The sequence below is a fragment of the Cavia porcellus genome, unplaced genomic scaffold (assembly GCF_034190915.1).
Source record: "Cavia porcellus strain 051 isolate PalLab524CR breed Dunkin Hartley unplaced genomic scaffold, mCavPor4.1 scaffold_2, whole genome shotgun sequence".
Classification (NCBI taxonomy): Eukaryota; Metazoa; Chordata; class Mammalia; order Rodentia; family Caviidae; genus Cavia; species Cavia porcellus.
The window spans coordinates 72,033,149-72,054,716 of NW_026947485.1; the positions used below are offsets into that span (position 1 = coordinate 72,033,149).

The following is a 21,568-nucleotide window of genomic DNA, read 5'->3' on the forward strand; positions in this document are numbered from 1 at the left end:
CAGCTCAGGTGCTCCAGAGCAGAGGCACATTTTGGTTCCTGTTCTGTCTAGGTAGTAGCTGCCGATGGCTGCTGCAGGGTAAGATACCAGAGGAAAAGGGCCTGTTTGCAGGATGGATCCTCCTTTCCGTAGAATCTTCTATTGCTGAGTTTGAGCACATCTGCCTCTCTGGATTAAAGACTATGACCAAAGAAATGTCTTTGAAGCCTGTCAACTTCCTTCTCTGTGACCACCTGGCCTCTCCATTCTTGGCAAGTGCCCACAGCACTCAAATCTGCAACCTGGCCCTGGTCTGGGCTCTGGGCAGTGGGTGGCTAACATCCTTGCTTGTCAGGTCAGATGTGGAGGAATCCATGTGACAGCAATGTGTGGGCCTGGCAGTGCTGACATAGGCCCATCTGCATGACAAACCACAGTCCAGCTCTCAGAACAAGGACTTTGGCATAGATCACAGGGTAGTACCATACCTTTCAAGATGTACTTGTGGTCCCTATATTCCATTTTCGTTTGGCAGATTTAGGCAATTTGTATTTCTTTAGTCAGTTCATGGAGTCACCAGTCTCACCTGTTACTGTTTTTGTATTCTGGAATGCTAGATACTCAAACTGAGGTTTCATTATCTTTTGAACTTAGCTCATTTACATGAAAATGGGATCTATAAGGGATCTCTATATTCAAGTGAGAATATTTGTTTTACCCACTCGTTGCTTAATAGGAAATACTGAAGTGATCCTGACTTCTTGACTTTGTAACAACAGGCAAGAACACTGTCCACATGAAAGCTCTCCTGCTTGTCACTGTCTCGGATACTTTTCTCTTGTTGCTGGAACAAAACACCCAACACCCAAAGTGAAGGAAGAAAAGGTTTATTTAGCTTTTTGTGGAGGTTTCAGTCCATAATCAACTGGCTGCAAGACAGGGTGTCATGGCACTGGAGCAACACTTCAAGACAACATGCAGAGTAAAAAGGGGAAACAAGCCTCTTTTCCTCCCTCATGTTGCACACAGGTCACACCCACCCCTATCCCCAGGGGAGGTGTAGCACTCACAAAATCTCTTCAACTTCCTTTGTACAGGATGAGGATATTTACAAAATAAGGGTCCTGGCTTGCTGCTAGTCTCTCAATTCAAACTTCTAAGCTTCTCAAGTTGACACAACATAGCAATCATAATAATTACCTTCTTAGTAAAGAATCCTAAGTGTTAAAGGTCTTCAAATGCATATGGTGCTGCATGACGAATCTTGTTTTTTGCCTGCTCTCCTCTTCCTGAAATTAGCTTGAATGTAGACCTGGATTTTTATTCCCATTTTTGAGCCTTATTATCTCTCTTTGTTCTCTTCAGTACCTGTGGCCACTCTAAATGCCTGATGACTCTGGAGTGCATTAATGGCAGCTACTTTCCCTCTTATTCCTCTTCGGTCCCTTCCTCTGGCCATTTCCTGATTTTAATCATCTCCATAATGATAATCAATCATGTTATTAGGTTTTGTACATTGTTCAGTGTTCTAAAAATCCTTGTCTATGTCCTATGTCTATGTTTGTGGCCTCTGGTTTTAGCCACTTTGGGCAGAGTCATGCATGCAACTTGTACTGTGTATGTTTGAGATTCTTGCAGAATTTACCTAGCTATGAGTTGACTGAGTAATAGGATTTATGCCATTTATTTCCTGTTTGGATCCCATAGGTTCTAGAGCACCGGCTTACCATGTTCTGAAAAACACTGGCAAAAATACTTTGGTAGAAATAAGAGTAGGCGTAGACCTGTGTTGGCAGCAGCAAGTATGCATAGTCACCCTATGGGTGGACCCTGAATTTGTAGATTCAGTTATAGATTTTAAAATATCTGGGGGGGGGGGATTGTGCCTGTACTGAACATGCCCAGATTCTTTCCTTAAACCTCACAATATAACAACTATTTCCATAGCATTGTGTCGTAGTAGGTATTAGAAGTGATCTGGAGATGATTACCCAAGGACGAGTGTAGATTATGCACAAATACTGTGACATTTTATATAAGGGACTTGATCTTTAGAGGATCTTGGTGGTGTCTAGGGGGATCTTGGAACCAACCTGCTCAAACAAGGGGCACTGTACATGTTTGTTGTGGGCTAAGAGCCGGGACTCACAACATAGCAGAACAAGTTGACTGAGGTGACAAATCCTTGGCATGCTGATAGTGAAAGCTTTTTAGCATCTGAATGTTCCTCACACCCTGTGCTTTTTTTCTGCTATTCTGCATAAAGCAGTTTTATCCCTTGGGCAGATCAGGGCAAGGCATCTGTGGCTATGCTGGCCATCCTTCATGAAGTCTTACTTGGACATTTGTCATTAGAGTCTGCTGCAGAGCACACGCTCCTTAGAATCATTGAATTGAAATTGTGTAATAATTTTGGCTTTCTTCTCTGTTCTTGCTTTGCCAAGAACTCTGCGTTTTCTACTTTAATTGTGAGCTCATACGTAAACTTCATTTTGGAAAGTCAAATCAATGCTTTGTGTTTAAAAGCCTCGTTACCAGGCATGCTGGTGCATCCCTATAATCCCCGCATTCGGGAGGCTGAGGCAGAAGGATCATGGCAAATTTGAATCCAGCCTGAGTCATAAAGTGAATTCAAGGCCAACCTGAGCTGCATAACGCACCCCTGTCTTGAAAAGACGAAAAAGAAAAAAAAAAAAAAAAAAAAGAAGAAGAAGAAAGAAAGCCTTGTAGAGTGTTCTCGACCCTGTACTTTTAATTCTTCTTCCAGTAAACTGGGCGACAATTTATTTCCTTTGTCCAGTCCTGAACCCACTATTGTGTTGCCCACATGAGAATTAAAATGAGCTAAATCTAACTCCTTTTCCTCAGAAGCTTAAAATGGTCCAGGGGCACTCTCCAGGTGTCCTCCTGTGTGGCTTTCTAGCTTTCTGTATACTTCTGAGCAAGTGTGTGATTGTGTTTGGAAGCTTTGGGGTGACTGACTCCCCAGTTCGCCGTGAGCGGCAGCAGGTCCTGTCCTGTGCCACCTTCCCTTCGCCTCCAGTTCCATTGTACTGCACAGACATTCTCCCATGGAACTCAAGCTTAGACATCACCATGGTGAAACTCCAGATGTGTTCTGCCCTTGGCATTTGTGTGAGGCAGAAATGGGCATCTAAGGAGCATAAACATACTTCCTTGGCTCCCCGGTAAGGTGTAGTCTGGAGTGCAGGAGAGCAGAAAGAAAGTTAATACAAGTTTTCAAAAGGCACAGAGGAGGCCTTTTCAGCGGAGGCGAATGCCATAGATGTAAGAGACAGGGAACACAGTGCCCTCAGAGGTAGCTTTCATACTGGACTTTAAGAAAGGTCAAAGTAGGTGAAAAGAGAGCTGGTTGGATAGGAACTGTCAGGAGAAGATAGGATACAAGACAAAGTGCATCCTTGGAAAGCAAAACTGGCATTTGGGGCACATTTAATCAACTTTTGGACTAAAAGCTGAGAAAATCGTTTGGGACTTACAGTTCTGTGTTGGACATTTCTACCGCAGGTGCCAACATACCTGTAAAGGATGGGCTGACGGGCCCAGGTTCTGAGTTGGCTCTCTTACTCTTTCACCCACTCTTGGGTGCCATGGACATGTAGGATCCACTGTGAGTTTGCTGAGCCGCCAATAAAATAGAAAAAAGCAGCTGGGATCATTACTGTCCTGGGGAACATACACTACGTGCTCCACAATTGTTGAACAGAAACAGTCAATGTTTAAACTCTGCAGGTGAAATGAAGCAGAATTATACCCAGCTTAAACGTGCATGAAAAAAAGCTTTTCCAATGTTGAAAACACCTAGGAGGTTTTGTGCTTCATCTAGTAAACATTTTCCAGAAAGCTCAGGAAGCACCCTTGTTGTCTTGAGTGAAGGTAAAGTGTCCTCTGGCACCCCTGCCTCCACACCATCTCCCAAGAGGCACTGTGCCATGCGGACACCCAAGCTGGCAGTTTTCTGTTTGAACCCTCTGAATGACAAATGTGATAAGAGTTGCTTTTTTAGATGGCAGCTGTATCTTTTCTCCATTCCCTTTCCTTCCTTGGGACTCAGCAGTTTTCCTTTTTGCTCCAGATAAATTGCTGTTAATTTAAATGTGCTGCAGATCCTTGCCATTTTATGGCTGATTGCTTCTGAGTAATAGGAGGAAAATGTGTGCACATCTGAATGTAAATCAATCTAAATAGGTGGTGAGCCAATGGGAAAAATGCAGAGCCCTTTACTGACCTTCACACCTGGCTCCACAGTTCTGCCTTCTGCAGAGGCTGATGACGAGGCAACAGATCAGCAAACAGAAGGGCAGGAGTTTCAGGGCAATCCGTTCTTGGCCTTCACTGCTTCCAGCATCCCATTTCCTTTCTCAGACAACACCTGCTGTATCCTATTCAGCTCATCAAGTGCACACGGCAGTGGCAGACTTGCTCCAAACTTGTTTTTGATCAAGGAGCTGATCTCAGTGGTAACCCTTGGAATGCTGCAAATACTTCAGAATGTCACATTGTCAAAATATCTATATTTCGGGCTTCTAAGCTAGACAGCTCGTTTGGCTGCTAAACCCACAAGATGTTCAGCCATTTGTTGTGGTCTAAAATCTTTCCCCCTCACTAGGAGAAAATAATTATCTATTGTTCTAGATCATTTTGTGGTCCTTTTCTTGAGTTTTTTTTTTTTTTTTTAATGATGTGAAAGGGAGATATTATGAAATCCTGATAGGCAAATTGGGGATCTGATTGAAGATTACTATCACTCTCCCAGGAAGATGAAGTGCTGACTACCTTCTTTGGAAATGGGTCAAACTGTTTTCTCACTGTGCAGTGGGCTGTTGTTAGTCTGTCAATGGCACCTGAGGAGCAAGGTCATCAGAGGGGTGGGGTTCTGGGAACGACCCTCTGAGTGCAGACCCTGTGCGTCTCCCACATCAAAACAACTTGGCTGTTCCTCACAGGAAGATGCCTTGGATGCCTTGGATGGCTTGGTTGGAGTGTGGAGCTGGGTCCTCTAAGATAGGCTGGATACATCACAAAAGGCAGGCAGAAGAAGGCTGGAGAGGGACATTTGATTTCAATATAAATAAAGGAAAGTGCAGTGCAGAGCAGTCCAGTCACACTGACACGGAGAAAGAGAAGTCCTTTTTAGTAACGGTTGTACTTAACAAACCTGGAGGAGCTCAGGGTAGGAAAATGGCAGGCAGGAGATAACGAAGAATGGCCTGGTGGCACTGCAGACATTGGCCTCAGTAAAACATGGCCATCCTCATGCTATAAACACACTGGGGATAAGTCTTTGCTTTATTACTGTGATTCACTTGATTATTTGATGAAACATTGTAAGCTTTTCCAAACCTAGCCTGCAGGAGCACCAGTGTGTTTAACCAACACATCTTTTTATTTTGGGCTAGCATCTTCTATCTGTATCACCAAATTTCTTCTGTTTTTATTGGCAAACTTGACATCTTTACATTAATTCTATTGTTTCAGTGGAAAGGAATTTGGAATCCACTCTCTTAAAACCTAAAGGAGAAGCCAAGAAGTTTGGTTTGCTGGTTTGTCCTACATGCCATGCTGCATTCTTAAACTAGCTCAGCTTTTGTTTGCCTGAGGGCCAAACATTTAGAAAGAGACTAGAGACATATATGAAAGAAAATTATTCAACACTTCTAAATGCTTCCTAAATTCTCAGGGCTTTGTAGGAGATTCAACCAATAAATGATGTTTGGCATCTTTTCTGAGACTTGGAAGGGCAGGATGTGGCACTGAAGCTCTGTAGACTCTTCAGCATTGTTGTAAATTGTGCTACAGATTGGTGCTGGTAATTACAGCTCTGGAGGCAGATGACATGAGCACTTGGCAGACCAGACGCCAGGTTGGAGCAGAACGAGAGTCTGCAGGGTTGGTTTAGAGGTGTGTTCCAAAGCTGAGCTTGAAAATGTCTCGGGGGTTTCCAGTACAATACCATCTATTTTGCCACTTGGGAATCTAATGAAGATTCATGCAAATTACACGCAGAATGATGTGTGTTTGAACCTTGGCTGTTCCTGCTGGGTTTTTATAGGCAAGTTCAGAGACAGCCTGTCTTGCGCCTGTCTCCTTGCTGCAGGGTGAGTATGAACGGTTGCAACCTGAGCTGGAATCCTAGCCCCATTATGTGATGACTGTAGGACCCTAGGCAAGTTCTTCAACTCTTGGGGCCTCAGTTTCCTTACCACTAACAAAGGTGCGTTAAAAGAACCTGTCTCATAGGTTTTATTGTGAAGTTAAACAGGTTAACTTGAGCACTGCATTTAGAAATAGATTATATATTGGGTGAGTTCTTCACTTTCTCCATCTGTGCAGAAATGAAGGATTTAATATCAAGGCACCCTTTATTCTTCATTTTTGTGTCACCTGTTACATTGTCTATTGTTTGGTCAGTGTTCAATAAATGTTTGCAGAATTAATAGTGTATGATTTGCATATATGTCATATAGAGAGTTTTTGAGTGTTGTATTGTATAATATGTTGCATTCATGTATAACACAGCATACTGAATGTAACCTGCTGTGTATATTATATAATAGATACTGATCTCTATATGTGTGTCACATATATGGAATGGTACTTAGTTAAGTTTAGGCAATACTAGGATTCCTGGGGAAAAAATCTGGGTCTTTATGTAACCTAGTATTTCATTAGTTAAAGCTGACCAGTTCTCGGGCCCAGTTTCTAGCTAATCAGTCAGTATTTTAGAAATAATTTGATGTAATTAGGAAAGAAAAATAGTAAGAATTGGCCTAGATGTTTGTTGTTGAATCTAACCCACTCCCCTATAACCAAATTATGTGTAAATTCTTCATAAATCACTTATATTACACACAGATTTCTTTTCCTTAAAGTAAGCTGCTAAAGTGTGATGGTGGGTAGAGTTGCATGCAGAGATTTTTGCATTTCCTTCCCATTTCATGTCCCATGTAAAAACAGGTTTTGAAAACCTAGGTGCTCAGTAATGATATGAACATTTTATTCCAATTTCTGTTTTGTCGTATTTTAAAGTGTATTCCATGCCATGTGTTATTTTTGATTTACTTGTTATGTTCTTTAAAAAGTGATTGTACTTGTATGTTTTTTTCCGTTGATTTTTCTTTTAAGCATGACTTATGTTTTATTTTGTGTTTCTTTTAGGTTTTGTTTTGTTTCATAAGATCCCACTGGATGGGTAGCTGCAGAGAAGGAAAAGACAGAGAAAGGGGCTGTGGTGTTGGTTGTTGGTGCTGCCCTCTAAGCTGGACTCTCGGGACTGCCTTTGGCTTTTCCCCGGAAGTGCTGCTTACGGGGGTCCTGGGCAGGCATGGGTGGCACCGGAGGGTGTGCTGTTTGGACCTGCCTGTGCTGTGAGCTGCAGATGGGGCGCACGGAGGCAGAGGCTGCTCTGCCCACTAAGCTGCCCCTCCAGGAAACATCTTAAATTAATCCTGTTCTCTGCAGTAGCTCAAATACTGAACTGACAACAAACCCCATCGGACTGTGCTTCTCTTCTGGAAATTGTGCTATTGGACTTTACTGGAAAATGTTGGTGTTCATTGCTTCAATGTATTACAAACAAAAGCAAAACAAACCTACCCCTAACTTTGTATATATAAAGTTATGGAGAGGTCTAAATGCACACTAAAAAGTTTAATTTATATTTAATACATTTTGTCACCATTTTCTGTTGTTCTGTAATCAATACTGAATTCAGTGAGTTTGACTTTTCCACTATAACATAATGACTAAGAGAGTCCAGGACACATGCACTGCGACTTGGGAATCAGGAGTGTCACAAAAAAAGGTTCTTTTCTCGGTTAACAATAAAGATCCCAACTTTTAGTTTAAGTCTCAGAGTTACACAATGCTAATGTTTGTTTTCAGGTTCATCAGCTAGCAAAAGGAAGGAAGGAAGGAAGGAAGGAAGGTAGGAAGGAAGGAAGGAAGGGAGTGAGAAAGAGAGGAAAAAAGGAAGGAAGACAGAAAGGTGGAAGGAGAAGGAAGAGGAGAAGGAAAAAGCCGAGAAGCAGCTGCTGTTTGGCCAGGGGCATAGGTGTAGGTTAGGCATAGTCTGCTGCACAATAATTGAAAGAGTACAATAAAGCACATCATGAAATTATAACCCTGCCCTTTTCCTTCCCTGTGTGGGTTGAACCACTTGTCCTTTAGAAGAGGCCTGGGGAGAGGCCGCCGCTACGCCTTGTGCTGCTTGCATTATACAGCTGTAGCTTTTGTGTCCCAAACTGTGTGAGCAGAACCACTGAGGCAGGGGCAGGTCTGAGGACAGCCTTCTGCAACGTTCTGCCCTAGTGCTGATCTCCTTGGCCAACAGCTTGTCCTTGCCTCAGCAGCAAGGAGGACGCACGTCACTAGGGAGCTGCTTGCTCACGTCTCTCCTCCTGGCCTGGAAGGTAGCCGCGACCCTGGCCCTCAGCCTGACATGTGGCACCTGCTTATTCACTTTGCTGTCACAGTGACCTTCATAGTGCTCAGGAGAAGTGGGGCTGCTCCCACCCTGTCCTTCTTGTTAGGGGCACTTCCAGGCCAGCCCCAAAGCTTTTCATTTGAAAATATGACCATCTCTACTAGATGTGCATGGGGACTCCATGCTTGAACCAGAAACATATTAACATTAAAAAATCGTAAAGTACTTGTCTAAATTCTGTAGCTTAGTTTTAAGGATTTATAGATCTTTTTAACCACCCCAGCATGTTTGGAAGCTGTATTTTGAATCCTTTGTAACCAAGGCATTCATCTTAATAAGCCAGGACCCATTTATGTACCACTTGATATAAAAAGAATATTCATGATAAATATTTTATATTGTATCTTTTACACTAACCACTAGCTATATTGTTGTTTGATGTAAACGTTTTGTAGCATCCTGTGGATTACAGCATTTATCTTGGCTATTCCATGCCCTCAACCTGAAAGAGGGGCAATTTTTCTAAAGCCAAATACACTGCACTTTCCTCACAGATTTTCACTTCCATTTGAGTATTAGGGTGGCAAACCCTTCTCAGTGTAGAAAGTCTGATTATTCTCTATCTCCTTTTTCTTACTGCTAAGTGACATCCATGTCCCTCCTGAGATTTCCGTATTTTTCAAAGGGATGGATTTACAAAGAGGCCAGCTCATAGCAGAAACCTGGAACCCTAAAAGAAAAACAGGACCCAGATTGTGAGCCACACTCACCATGGCCAGGGTTCTTAAATAGGGACTATTTGGTGCACACAAACAAAACTTTAAAATTTTATGTGATTTCATGGCCATAAAAAGGGGATAGGAAAGTATTTCAGAAGTTTCCCAGATCCAAAGAGAAAAAAAGGAGTATTTTTAGTCAATAGCTAGAAGGATTACAGGGTAGATTTTTGTTTTAAAATGGAAGAAGTGGCCAGATAAGGCAATTTAATATATCAAAGAGCAGTTGACATCTCCTAGGGAACCATGAAAACAGCAGGCTATTAGAAAATTGTTTCCTACGGTTCTTGTGTCCTCTGCTTTTCCCTTTTCTTAATCCCTCAAGACTACAATCAGTAATGTAGCTTCTCTTTTCTGTACTTGGAGCTACCTGCTTTCATCCTTTGCTTTTATGTCCCCCACAAGAAATGCTTTTGCAGGACTCCCTGACACTGTGTGCTCTATTTTCGAGTGTTAGAAAAGGAGGGCTAGTGTTTGGGCTGAAATGAGGTCTGTTGCTCTCCTGGCAAGGCCCTGGCACTCCAGCGCTGCTGGGTGAGTCTCTTGCTGCACAGATGGCCTGGGAGGCCACTCCTGTCTACCCACAAGGCAGCTGCCTCCCAGCCCCAGCGATGTGTTGCATGGGAATAAGGGAGCAGGTCTTGTGATATTTTTTTTTTTTAATGTAAAACCAGGGTTTCTATGAGAAACATCCCTATTTTTAAAAAGTTGGCTCAGTTATTTTTAAAACATTATGTAGGCCAACAAAACATGTCTGTGAGCTGCCAACTTGTTACTTTTGTCTTAAAACACAATCATTGTTCTCTCACTGGTTCCGTCTGTCTCTGCCTTGCAAACTTTCTTCTCTTCCTCACCACTGCTGAGGGCATGGAGCTGAGTTCGCTACCCAGCCATCTGTACCATGTCCTGTACCTTTGCTGGCTTGTGACTCCACCTGCTGCAGCCCTCTGCTGGGAATTCTAACAGGCCAGCATCTTTCCACCTTTCCCCTGTGGCCGGAGGTCCTCCCTGCTGTGTTGTCTGACAAGCATTTCTTTTCACAGTAGCTGTTTCCAGTCTATTCAGTTGCCAGCAGATTGAAAAGGACAAGGGCACAGCCCATTTTCCTGGTGTCCTGGCATGGCCTTTGATAACAGGAAGACATGTGCTTTACCTTTAGAGTACTCTAGGTTCCTTATTTTTCACTGTTCAGAGTCCCCAAGACTCTCCTAGACAGCTGAGACAGACCAAGAATCACCTGCTGTCATCACATAAGACGTTGACTCCCTGTGACAACAAACAAACTTGCAAACATCCCAGGCCAAAAGGGATCTCTTCTTAACAAGAAAAGTGAGCCCCAACATGCAAGAGACAGATTCTGCTGCTAGGTGTTCATTCCTGAGCTCGCAGCAGGGACTGATTTCCCTTTTGATTCCCTTTTCCAAGTTTTCTTCCCAGACACAGATAGCAAGGACAAAAACCAAATGATCTCAGTCCCATCCTGCAGCACAGAACGTAGAAGGAGTTTTCTTTGGGCTCCACATTCTTCCAATGATACTGAAATAGCCTCAGAATGGCTGAGGCTTGGACATGGCTTCAGACAGAGCGGAGCTCACACCTGCTCAGCAGTTTGCAGAGTAAAAAGATTTAAGGAATGTAAGGGAATTCAGTGTCAAGCCAGGTGTGAGAGATAACACAAGGCAGGGTCACCTACTTTCTTCCTTTCTTCCCTCAAACCCTCCCCTTCCTTTTCTTCCCTCCCCTCCTCCTCCTATTTTTCTCCTTAACTCTGTCATTCTAAACTGTCCCTACAACAAACCAAGATTTTTTTTTCTTGTTTTACTGATTGCTTTGCATAATTGTAATACACTCAACTTTTTTTCCCCATTGCAAAATCAAATCCAAATACTAAATGGGACCTTCACTCCCCTGTCTCACTCTCTTGGAGGGTAGATGAGTCACATTCCACCTGTTTTGGTGTCTTCTGTCTAGAATTTCTTGCCTGGTTTTTATCTAATTCTATCACTTTATAATAGAACCTCATTTCATCTTGCTTTGTCTAGACTGCAGATTCAGAGAGGGCGGGGGAAGAGAAGTACTGAAGAGGAGTGTTTCCATGTACAGTAACACAGTGTCTCCCACATGGCTGTGGTCTAGTCTGTGTCCACTGGCCTTGCAGGGGTTGTACAACACAACAACTCAGACTCCTCCAGGGAAGCTGGTATAGAACTAGCCAGAAAGCGTGCTTCATTGCATTCATGCACCCACAGTCCTTGTAAACAGTGGTAAGTTTAAGGCCACCCAGGAAGGCTGAGGATGCTCCCGAATGTCATTTGATGTGGAATATTGTCAGGCTAGGTTAGGGTGACTGCACTTTTAGCCTAGAAAGTTGCACAAAAACCTGTCGTGCTGTCACAGATGATGGCTTCCTGTTGAGGGTAGCTCATTCCCTCGGTTTGGTCCTCAAATGAAGCTTCCTGTCACCTGGATTTAATGCTGAGGTCATACTGAGTTCCATGTGGCCAGGCAGCTGTGGTGCAATCGTTAGTGAGCACCCTAAATCTTGAATGTATTGAACTGACCCACTCTACAAACCATTGCTGTGTTTGGAAAAAAAAATGTGTGTGAGAAGTAAAAAAAAGAGCCAAGACTTTTGTCACTACTTTTATCTTAGACACTATGATTATGAACTGAGTTAGACAAATGCTAAGTAGCATGGGACTCCTGAGAAAGACAAAACCTCCTGTTTCATCCATTTCTTGTTTAAATTCAAGTGCTGTAATCCAGAGGCAGCCCATGGCTCATTTTCATGCCTTGTTTTCTTGTTTTCCTGTAATGTTCCAGGTATTTGAGTTAGTTTTTCATGTTTTCTGTAAATAATGGATAATCTTTTTAAAGTTTATTTAAGTGCTGTTTTAACAACGAGGGCAGACTATAAATGTACTTGCTGAACTCATTCATTTTTTAACAAACCAATAAAGTTTTATAATTCATTTGCATGTGTCTTGCATTTGCTGAAGATCCTGCATCCCTCCCTCCCTCCTTCAAACACATACTGTCAGCCGTGTGTCAGTGGGGGCTTCAGGGCTGAAGCTCTTAGAAGGAAAAGATTCGGGAGAATCTCAAATCCATTAAATAGGTTATATATTTGTGGTTTACTGATTCATGCATTAGAAATATTCATTGGCTAAAAGGCAATCCTTAAAAAACTTTAAGGAACATTTTTTTGTTTTATGAAACTACAGTCTGACAGAAACTCTAGGCTGACCCACATTACAGAAAGAGGCTACTCGCAGTGCTCTGATCCTCTCCTGTAAGTGACATCACAGTTAGATAGACCTAATGACTAGTACTTTCATAGAAAGGGTGGGGGAAAGCAGTGGCTGTAGAGACAGGGCCTGGAGGGCTCATTCCTGCCTGACCGCATTTCATGTCCATTTTGTCTCCACCCCCAGAGCTTCACACATGTCCTCATTTTCCCGTCGAGGAGAGAACAGAATGGTAAAGTCTGAAGGACTCCATTTCAGACTCAGTTGAGCCTAGGCCATATTCTAATCACCTCAGTGGATTTTGCCCCATGTCAGAGATGTGGGTTGAGTGGTCTGCTGTCACCTTGTGTTTCCTCATGTCAGGCACATTTACCCCTCTTCTCAGAACCCAGAATGTAGAGATGGTAATGCCACTTTTAATATTTTTCCTAAACACACTGTAAATTTGATGAGCGGAGACTGCACGATAACTGGAGCAGTTGGCACTTGTCCTACAGTAGGCAGCTCCAAGTCTCAGCTATGCTCACAAGCAGAATGGCCTCCGAGAAGTTCCCAGACTGGAATCCAGCTTTCACCACATGATGGCTGTAGGGTCTGTTGCTTGGTTTTCTCAGTTTGTAAAGGAGATGATAACAGCCATAATACCTGCCCTCAGTGCTCCTCAGAGACTTAAGAGATGTGGCTCAAATAAAGGGCTGAATACATGCAGTATAGGGGAGGCACCTGGTGCTGCTAGTAGTAGTCTGACAGAGCCACGGGCCTCGCTGAGGCAAAGTGTGCCCAGAAATGCTGGAGATCCACAGACTCACAGGTACCTGTGAGACCAAATAGAAGGTGACTACTGGGCTGTGGTGGGTATGGCCCGAGAGGTGTGAAGGCTGCTTTGGAGCTTTCTTTGGAACTGTCACTGTTCCAGTCTCTAACCTCTCTCTACCGAGGCAGTTCTCGAGTGTTAATCGCATTTCAGATTTGATTTTTATCAGAGGGTCTGATTTGTGCACATTAAAATAGCTCAGTAACTTTGAGTGATGCTCTGGAATTGGTGGAGGACTCTGGGAGAAAAAGCATTGCACGTTTTATCTGAAAGGTAGTTGCTCCCTTTTAGTCTCACTTTACAAACTCACAGCTTTTCACATTTTGAGTACACATTAACCTTCATTTTTGAGTTCTCTGCTTAGAAATATTTAACTAAAAATAGAAATTTTTGAAAAACCAAGTTGACCAAGGGAATTTTTGAAAGCAAAGACTGGTTTTCAATTTCCTCTGACCTTACAAGTAAGTTTTTACAGGCAATGAGTTACAAGTAACTCGATAATTCTTTGCTTCCTAAGCAGGACTGTTTTTCTTATCATTGAACTGCTTTTTAAATAAGTGGGTTGATGTCTTACCAGCACTTAAAAGTAATATACTTTCATGGAAGCCCAGGGGGCCAAGTACTACTACTGGCCACCTTCCTGACATGTCAGAATGAGATCTGGGCTGGGCGCATAGCTCAGTGGTATCGTGCTTTTTATAGCATATGTGAGGTCCTGGGTTCCATCTCCATCACCAAAAACACAAACATAAAAACACCCCAAACTCCACACAGGACTAGAGAGAGTGATAGTTGAGGGGTATTGATTTTTCACTCTACATCAGGCACTGTCTTACGTAGTTTCCAATCTTCCCATCAACCCTCATGGGACTGATGTTAGTATCCTCGCTATTTTAAAGATTAGGACCCAGGGAAAGAGTTATCCAGGGACCAGCCCCAGGCTACCTGGCTGACAAAGGGAAGCCCAAAGACCAATTTGGGCAGGCTGGCTTAATATCTGGATCTCTCGTCAACTCCCTGACACAGCCTGGACTCCGAGCCCAGTTGGGTGAGTGTGAGGGTTGTCTGCTGCCTCTGGCTTGATGTGGCAGGAGGTGTTGACCCTTATAAGGGAAGTGCTCAGTGGTGACTCCTTCAGCCTTGGCAACTGAGTTGTAGTGAAGCACAAGGGTCAGCTTAACCAGGAAGGATGGGCGGCACCTGGCCTGGGCCCCTGGCAAACTCTCAGGTGTCTGTGCCACTAACCAGCCTCTTAAAGATCTTGGCTTGAAAGCACGTGACACGGCACCCACTTTATACATTCTTCCTTATGAAGCAAAGTTTATGTGAAGTATGTGTGCATTCAGTGCTAGTTTGCTAATGTAAATCCAGAGCGTGTTTGCTTTGTCCATTGTGACGGAAGATGGGTTTGTTGTTTTTCGCTGTCCTCAAGAGCGTTATTTTTTATCACTGTCCATTTTCAGTCCTTCCCATTCCTTTGAGCTGATGCACAAGCTCCAGGGTACCTGCCTCAGTGAGGATGTGAGGGCACGGTGGGAGGGCATGATTTAGGGCACATCCAGTCACCTCCATGGACAAAACAAAGTGGCAGAAAGTACCTGCACTGCCCTTTACCTTCCCAGCACCAAGAAGCTGAATACCCTCTGAGCAACTTGGTCGCATAGATGTGCTTGTCCAGTTGTGTTTTATCTGGCAGCCAGTGACTGAGATTCTGCCAAGGGCAAGTGTCAATTTCCCAGGCATTTGATGGAGTCTTTCTGATAGACCACAAGAGCCCAGGGCTATATTTGCTGAATTAAAATCTCTGCCCTACTACAAACTAATAAACAGTATGTTCTCTCCCTCTCTCTTCTTCCTTATAATATTTTTATTCTGTTTCCAAGGAGGATGGAGAAATACCTCTTGTGTTTATTTTCCACCCTTTTATCTCTTTGTAATAATTCTCATCATAGCATGATCAGTCTTGTTGGAATGCTAACTAAAAGGGTAGGTCATGTAGGTTGCTTTGAAAAGAATTATTCAGCTTCAGGTAAGTTCACACAGTCTCTCCTAAACCACATTGCATCCAAGTTTGAGTGCAAAATATAGAACAGGGTTGCCAACACAGTTTGGCCTTTGGGGGAGTACTAAGGATTTCATAAACTGGGACACAACCTCTGAGGGTGCTTTTGACTTTTCAAGGGGCAGATTCTCCCCCGTTGCATTACTTTCGTGAGGTCTACTACCTCTCCATCATCATTCTCCAAACATTGTACTGCTGCATTGAGTGGTATGTTTAATGCCCAAGGTGGAGTGCAGGTTTCCTGGCATGCTTGCCTCAAGGTGAGCACAGGAGTTCCCAGGGAGGAGTTGCCTGCCATTCCGTGCGTGAAGGCACATCTGGAGTAGGGTCCATGCTTCTACTTCTGGAGTCTGGTTAGATATGCCTCCTCTATGCACTCAGGAACACTGTTTTCCCCATCTGCATCTCCATACCTAGAGATGCCAAAGGCTTCCCACTGTTGTCACTCTCTCAGTGCCTTATCATTTCCTGCTTAGCCAATTAATGCTCTCACACCTCTCGCCACAGAGCCTTCAGTGTATCTCTTCATTTAAACCATCTGGAGGGAGTGCTTTTCCTCGACAGAACCTTAATTGAGACATATGCTCAGTTCTGTAATATATGATCTCATTTCATCATGTATCAAGTCTATTCAGCATTCAGTAAATATTTATTAAGTGTCCATCATGTCAGACAGTGAGCAAGGCTCTGAGGAGATCACAGGAACCACGGAGGAGCCATTTGTGGCTTCATGGGCTGCGGTCTGACGCTGACACTAGCAATGCTGGTCCTTCAGTTGTTTTCATGATTTACAGATGAGAAAACAAGAGTTTGGACAGAGTGTCCATGTCTGATGACCTGCCTGTCAACCCCCTGCTTCTGGCTCTGTGTCTCGAGGGTCAGTGATATTCCTTTGTGCCTGGCATGTCCTGTTAGCTACCACTTCCAAGATAGCCATAGACCTGTACTCTTGCTTTCAGGCCTGGAATTTTTTTTTTTTTACTCTGTATAAACTAGTGGACAGTATCTTCACCCTATTTGCTCACTTATTTTCTCTGTTTTTATTTTTCTGCCCTGTATTTTTCTTAAAAAATCATTTCTTCTGCTTTTTCTCATTTTCTTCCAACCAAAGATCACAGATAATCTTTGTCTTTTATTTATTGTCACACACTAAAATTTCAGAAATGGTTTGATGTGGAGGGACAGCAGATTCAAGGATGAGTATGTGCATGTGGCAGAGTGACTGAGCACCAGCAGGAGCACAGTGATTCACATAAACACACACTGATTCACACACACGCACACACACACACACACTATGAATATTGCACACTTTCAGGCTTGTTGATCACATGGGGATTTGATTACAATAGGAAGATCATTTATATCCTTATTCCCTGCCCACCGCTCACTGTGCATAATGCTTTTGAGTTCTTTAAAAAAGAAAAAAACCTTTCCATGTTGTATTTTTTGCTTTTTGTTTTTACTTTCATATAAATAGCAAGAAGTTTTGCTGAGAAGAAATTACAAATCCCAAAAGGTGAGTGCTCTGTTCTGAGCTTCAAGCTTCAAGGGCTGAGTGGATTTCAAACTTGGCAAAATCTCTGACTTGGCAAATGCTTCCACCCTTATTTATGACAGCTTGGAAACTTCTATTTTTCAGGGCTTATAAATGATGCTGCTGATTTCATCTCATTTTTATATTTTCCTGTGAATTATGAAGTAACAAGACTGAAGATTTCCTTTTAATGTTAACCCTCTTGGGAGAGAGGCAGAAGAAGGATTGTAGGTGGCTGGTGTGCATGCCTGCATGTGTGTGTGTTTATGAATTACTGTGCTCTTTCCTCTCTTGGTTATGAGATGTATTTTATTTCAGGCAGAAAGTGTACTTCCCTTTTCTACCTTTCAATGGAATGAAATCTGGAAGCGTTGAGGTTTGGGGTGTAATGGATGAAACCTTATGGTTGTCATTGTCCTTTTGGACAACTGCTTGGCCAGAAGCCCTCTGAGGGACTGTAAATCCCCTCCTGGCCATTCAGGAGCTGAAATTGCAGAACAAGACAGGTAATGAAGAAGATCTCAGGGCTTTTCCTCAAGGCGTGAATAGATGTTTCAGGAATCTTCATGGCCATATTCTTAGTAGAAAATTGACCAGATGGCAAAACAACTGAAATGTTGCCCCTTTCCCCTCCTCCCCACTCTCCTCTTGTTCTTGTTCTTTTCCCTTAACTCCATATTCACTCCATGCAGCATGCTCTTCTTTATGTTTTCTTCATACGAGCTTTTATCTTTGAGCTAATATGGCCTCATGGAGATTGGGAGGCTCCGTAGATAAGTAGAGTGCTTGTGCTTTGCACAGGATAGATAATAGGAACTTTCAAGTGCAGAGTACATCATCTCAGTGACAGACACTGAAGTGTAATTAAAGTTGCAAAGTTCTTCGCCAGGAGTTGCTCTTTGGGTGAGAGAAATGGGGAGGAGCCTGGAAAAGGTTGCAGGAGCCTCTGACTGCAATGCCGGGACCTCAGTGGGTGAGGTGGGAGAGGCTTGGTCAGGCACCTGCGTGGCTATTCGAAGAGGAGTACTGAGACATCCTCACACCAACATCAACTGTTAGGGGTGAGAGTTATCTCCCTGGAGGAGACTGCCTTCATTTTCCTGCCACTCTCAGCCATTGGCAATGGAGCAGCCCAGGTCACCTTGGCCTTGGGAAGATGAGGAGCCGGTTTCAGTGTGCAGTAGTCAGGGTCCTGTCCCTGAAGGTCCTTGAGGTGCATTCTTGCCACAGAGGCTACCTTATCTGTGCTCCATTTACCAAACGAGCTGCAGAGTGACTGAGGGCTCCCAACCTCTGTGTTCCAAGTGCCTTGAGCACTTGAGGCTCAGCAGCACCAGGTCCCAGCACCTGTGGAACCTTTGCCTCCTGATGTGACCTCTGAGCAGCTTGCAGGGATTAGAAGGGATTCAACCAAACTCCTTAAGAAACAGAGTGCAAGTCAGCATTTGGGTCTGTGTAAAATGTCAGTTTTGAGCTGTAGCCATCCTTTTACTTATGGTAATATAAAACAACATTGGAAACTAGGACCTGTTTTTGTTTTTCTCACCTACATTCTAAAATTACAAGTGATTTTTATTTCATTTCCTTTTACATTCCCTGTCAAATACTTTTCCTATCGTGGCAGGTCTCATTATTGATTCATATTCCTTCAGCAGAGTGTTTATGGCAGTGTGCATCAGTATCTTGCCAGGCATGAGGAAAGAGCTGGAGTGGAACAGAGATGCATCCTCTTATACAGTTTTTCTCCCTGGTCTCCAACAGTCCTCAGATTGGGATGCTTTCAAGAGAAACGATGCCTGCTTCAGTTTCCGCAGACAACAGTCCTCAGATTGGGATGCTTTCAAGAGAAACGATGCCTGCTTCAGTTTCCGCAGACTTTTATTAGACACCCCTATGCACTAGACCATAGATCAAAGACTCAAGTAACTTTGGGAACCAAGACTGGGCAAGTCCTGTTCTTGAGGAGCTGGCTGGCAAGGACGGGCTCCATGCATGCATGAGAGCTACTGCAGCGCTAAGCAACGTTACTATGCAGAATGCCGGCCGGGAGCCAGCAATACTCAGCAACGTCTCAGGAAGATCTGGGGTTTTGTGTAAAATTTTCCAGTTTTTAAGTGTTGGCAAAGCCCATCCGTTTTTTTGAAGTCCTTGTGAGCCAGACAGAACATGTCTTTCTGCCTGCTGTGACCCTCTCACTGTACCTTCTGCTGGTAGCTTTCAAATCAGATTCCTTCATGTCCGTCCCTTGACTGTTGGCTTGGGCTTTCTGGAAGCAGATGCTGAGAAGGGGATTCACATGCAGTGATTTATTAAGGGTGTGTTTGTGGAAGGAAGTGGGAGCAGGACAGAGCCAGGAAAGACAAGCGAGGAGGTGGTCTGAGACCAATCCTTGTGGCAGTAGCTTCAGGGGACATTGGGATTGTAAATCATCCCTCAGAGTCATCCTAGCCCGAGATTAGGCCTGGACTTTCATATCTATGCAACTGTCAGTCACTGCTGAGGGCTGCAGATGGCAGGTGAGGGCCACAGAAGCTCAAGAGCAGCCCTCCAGAGAAGAGGCGAGGGTGCTGGCTGCCACCAGGGACAGGACTCATGGCAGCAGAGACTTTGCAGCAGAGTGATCCCTGTACTGCCCACTCCCTGAAATCTGCGACCTCCCCAAGCCCACAGGAAGTAAGAATTGTAGGACAAACTCCACTGTGAACTCTGATCTTCAGCCTGCATGGCAGTGCTTGATGACACCCATTCCAGCAGCTCTTTAATGAGATCACCATGCAGGATTCAAATCACCTCAGATGCTGGCAATCGGTGTATGGGCTCCTGATGCCACCTTTCGTTTTCCTCTAGAACAAGCTGGAGAGAGGATGGCAGGGCTATCTAGAGTAGGCAGATGAAGCTCAATAGGAGATAGAAAGAGGCTCTGGAGCCAGCAACACTCTAGACCCCAACTTCTCCTAGAAGAGCCTGCAGTGGCTTCCAGTCACCAGTTGTTTTTCTCTGAGTTCACAGGTTTCTTAGCTGTGATTCAGGCCATGTTCCTGTGTGCATTGATCCCCAGCACTGAGGTCTGAGATCATGAGACATGCTTGTCCTGGTGCTGGGAAGGCAAACCTTCCAGGGAAGCCTCAAGCTGCTGCCACATCTTGTAGCTTAGTAGTCCAGTGTGCTGTTTCCTTCACAGTGTGGCACGCCTCAGCAAGATAGACCCTATAGCTGCTGGCCGACTGTACTCGAAGGAAGCCCAACAGAGGTGGGAGGGAAGGCAGAAGCGGCAGCACCATCTGCTAACTGGATATCCCTGGATTGTGGTGGACTCAGGCACAAGGATCAGATGCTTCTTTTTAACTGAATCCATCACATCTGCTCAGCCTGCCACTTCCCAGGCCCTCTGCTGTGGTTAGGTTTGCTCATCCTTTTATGGCTCTTGGGCATGTACAGCTTTCTCAGCTTTGTCTCTGAATCAGCCATGCTTCCCTCCCATTGTTCTTCAGACCCCTCTCCCATATCCCCCCACTGCCACCCCTGGGGCCTCCCCTCAAGGACTTCTGTGTTTGGAAGATGCAAACAGGCCTTCCACTTTGTATGACCTGTGCCCTCCTGCATCTGTTAAGAGTAATTGTTATCTGAAATTCAGAATGATTTTATCTTGGGAGTCTGAAATACATCTGCAATGAGCCATTTTTCCAAACAAGCTCAATGTCACAGGCCTTAGGGGTCAAGACCAGCTGTTTATTTTTGTGCAGTCCTCTATCAAGCCATTGCCCTTGGGAGCAGAGTTGTTCAGCTGTGAGACTAGAAACACAGCAGGAGGCACCTGGGACAGGCACCCAAGACTTCTGAATTCAAGTCGCCACTTAGCCTCTAGTCTCAGCTTCCTTTTCTCTAAATCAAGGGCAGTAACTTCTATCACATAGGTTAAAGGGTAAGAATGAATGACATGTGATTGAAACATACAGTGAATTTTACATTTTAAAAAATAATTACTTATAGTAAAAGATACATTGGCACTAATCCCCCTTTTTACTTTGAACATACTCATCCCATCACTGTCTGAAGCAGCTCTGAGGATCCTCCTTCATGAATGTCTTTACAAAACTGTGCTAAAGAATAATGATGCTACTGCATGCCGTCCTCAAAATGAATGACAGCTCTTAAAAACATGATACTGTGTCCATCCACCTCATTTCCTGGCCCTGGCCCAGTGGGACTCCTAACTCTTTTCCAAAGTCAGCATGAATATGAAAAGTAAATTTTTAAAGTCCATTTAGGACCTCGGGGCAGCCAAGATGGCACAACTAAAGACACTTGTGAAAGGAGACTTCCAGAACTGCATTAGGAAGTGGCAAGAACAATGGGATACATGTGCTCAAAGCAAGGGAGAATACTTTGAAGGGAATTTATGGCAGTGTGTCTTTTACTGTAATAATTTTTTTAAAAAATTCAAAGTGTCACTGTGTTTCTTAGCATACCTTGTGTATCTAGCACACAGTAGAACCAAAGTACTGTTATTACCTGTAGAGATTTCCACTAAGCATTTATTCATTCAAAAAATTTAATTCCCTGACATAAGAATGGAAGAGACATGTTGCATGGCCTTTAGTCATAATACCACTTAAATGATGCTCCGTGTTTATTGGATGAATAAATGAGTGATGAGATCTGAAGCTTGTCATAGGTAGTTCCAGGGCTTTGGCTAGACATTTCTT

At 43.8% G+C, this 21,568-nt stretch overlaps 1 protein-coding gene across 7 annotated transcripts in view; it reads left to right on the top strand.

Annotated features, from left to right (window-relative positions):
* Ntrk2 (neurotrophic receptor tyrosine kinase 2) overlaps positions 1 to 21,568 on the top strand; it is a 346,711-nt gene that overhangs the window by 124,439 nt on the left and 200,704 nt on the right. The window contains exon 12 of one of the 7 annotated variants that reach the window (XM_023567325.2): positions 7,159 to 12,173. The exons of the other annotated variants lie outside the window; for them this stretch is intronic. Coding sequence (XP_023423093.1) covers positions 7,159 to 7,196 — 38 coding nt within the window. The 3' untranslated portion in view covers positions 7,197 to 12,173. Of the gene's footprint in view, positions 1 to 7,158; positions 12,174 to 21,568 lie in introns of those variants that run through there. 7 annotated transcript variants of the gene reach the window in all.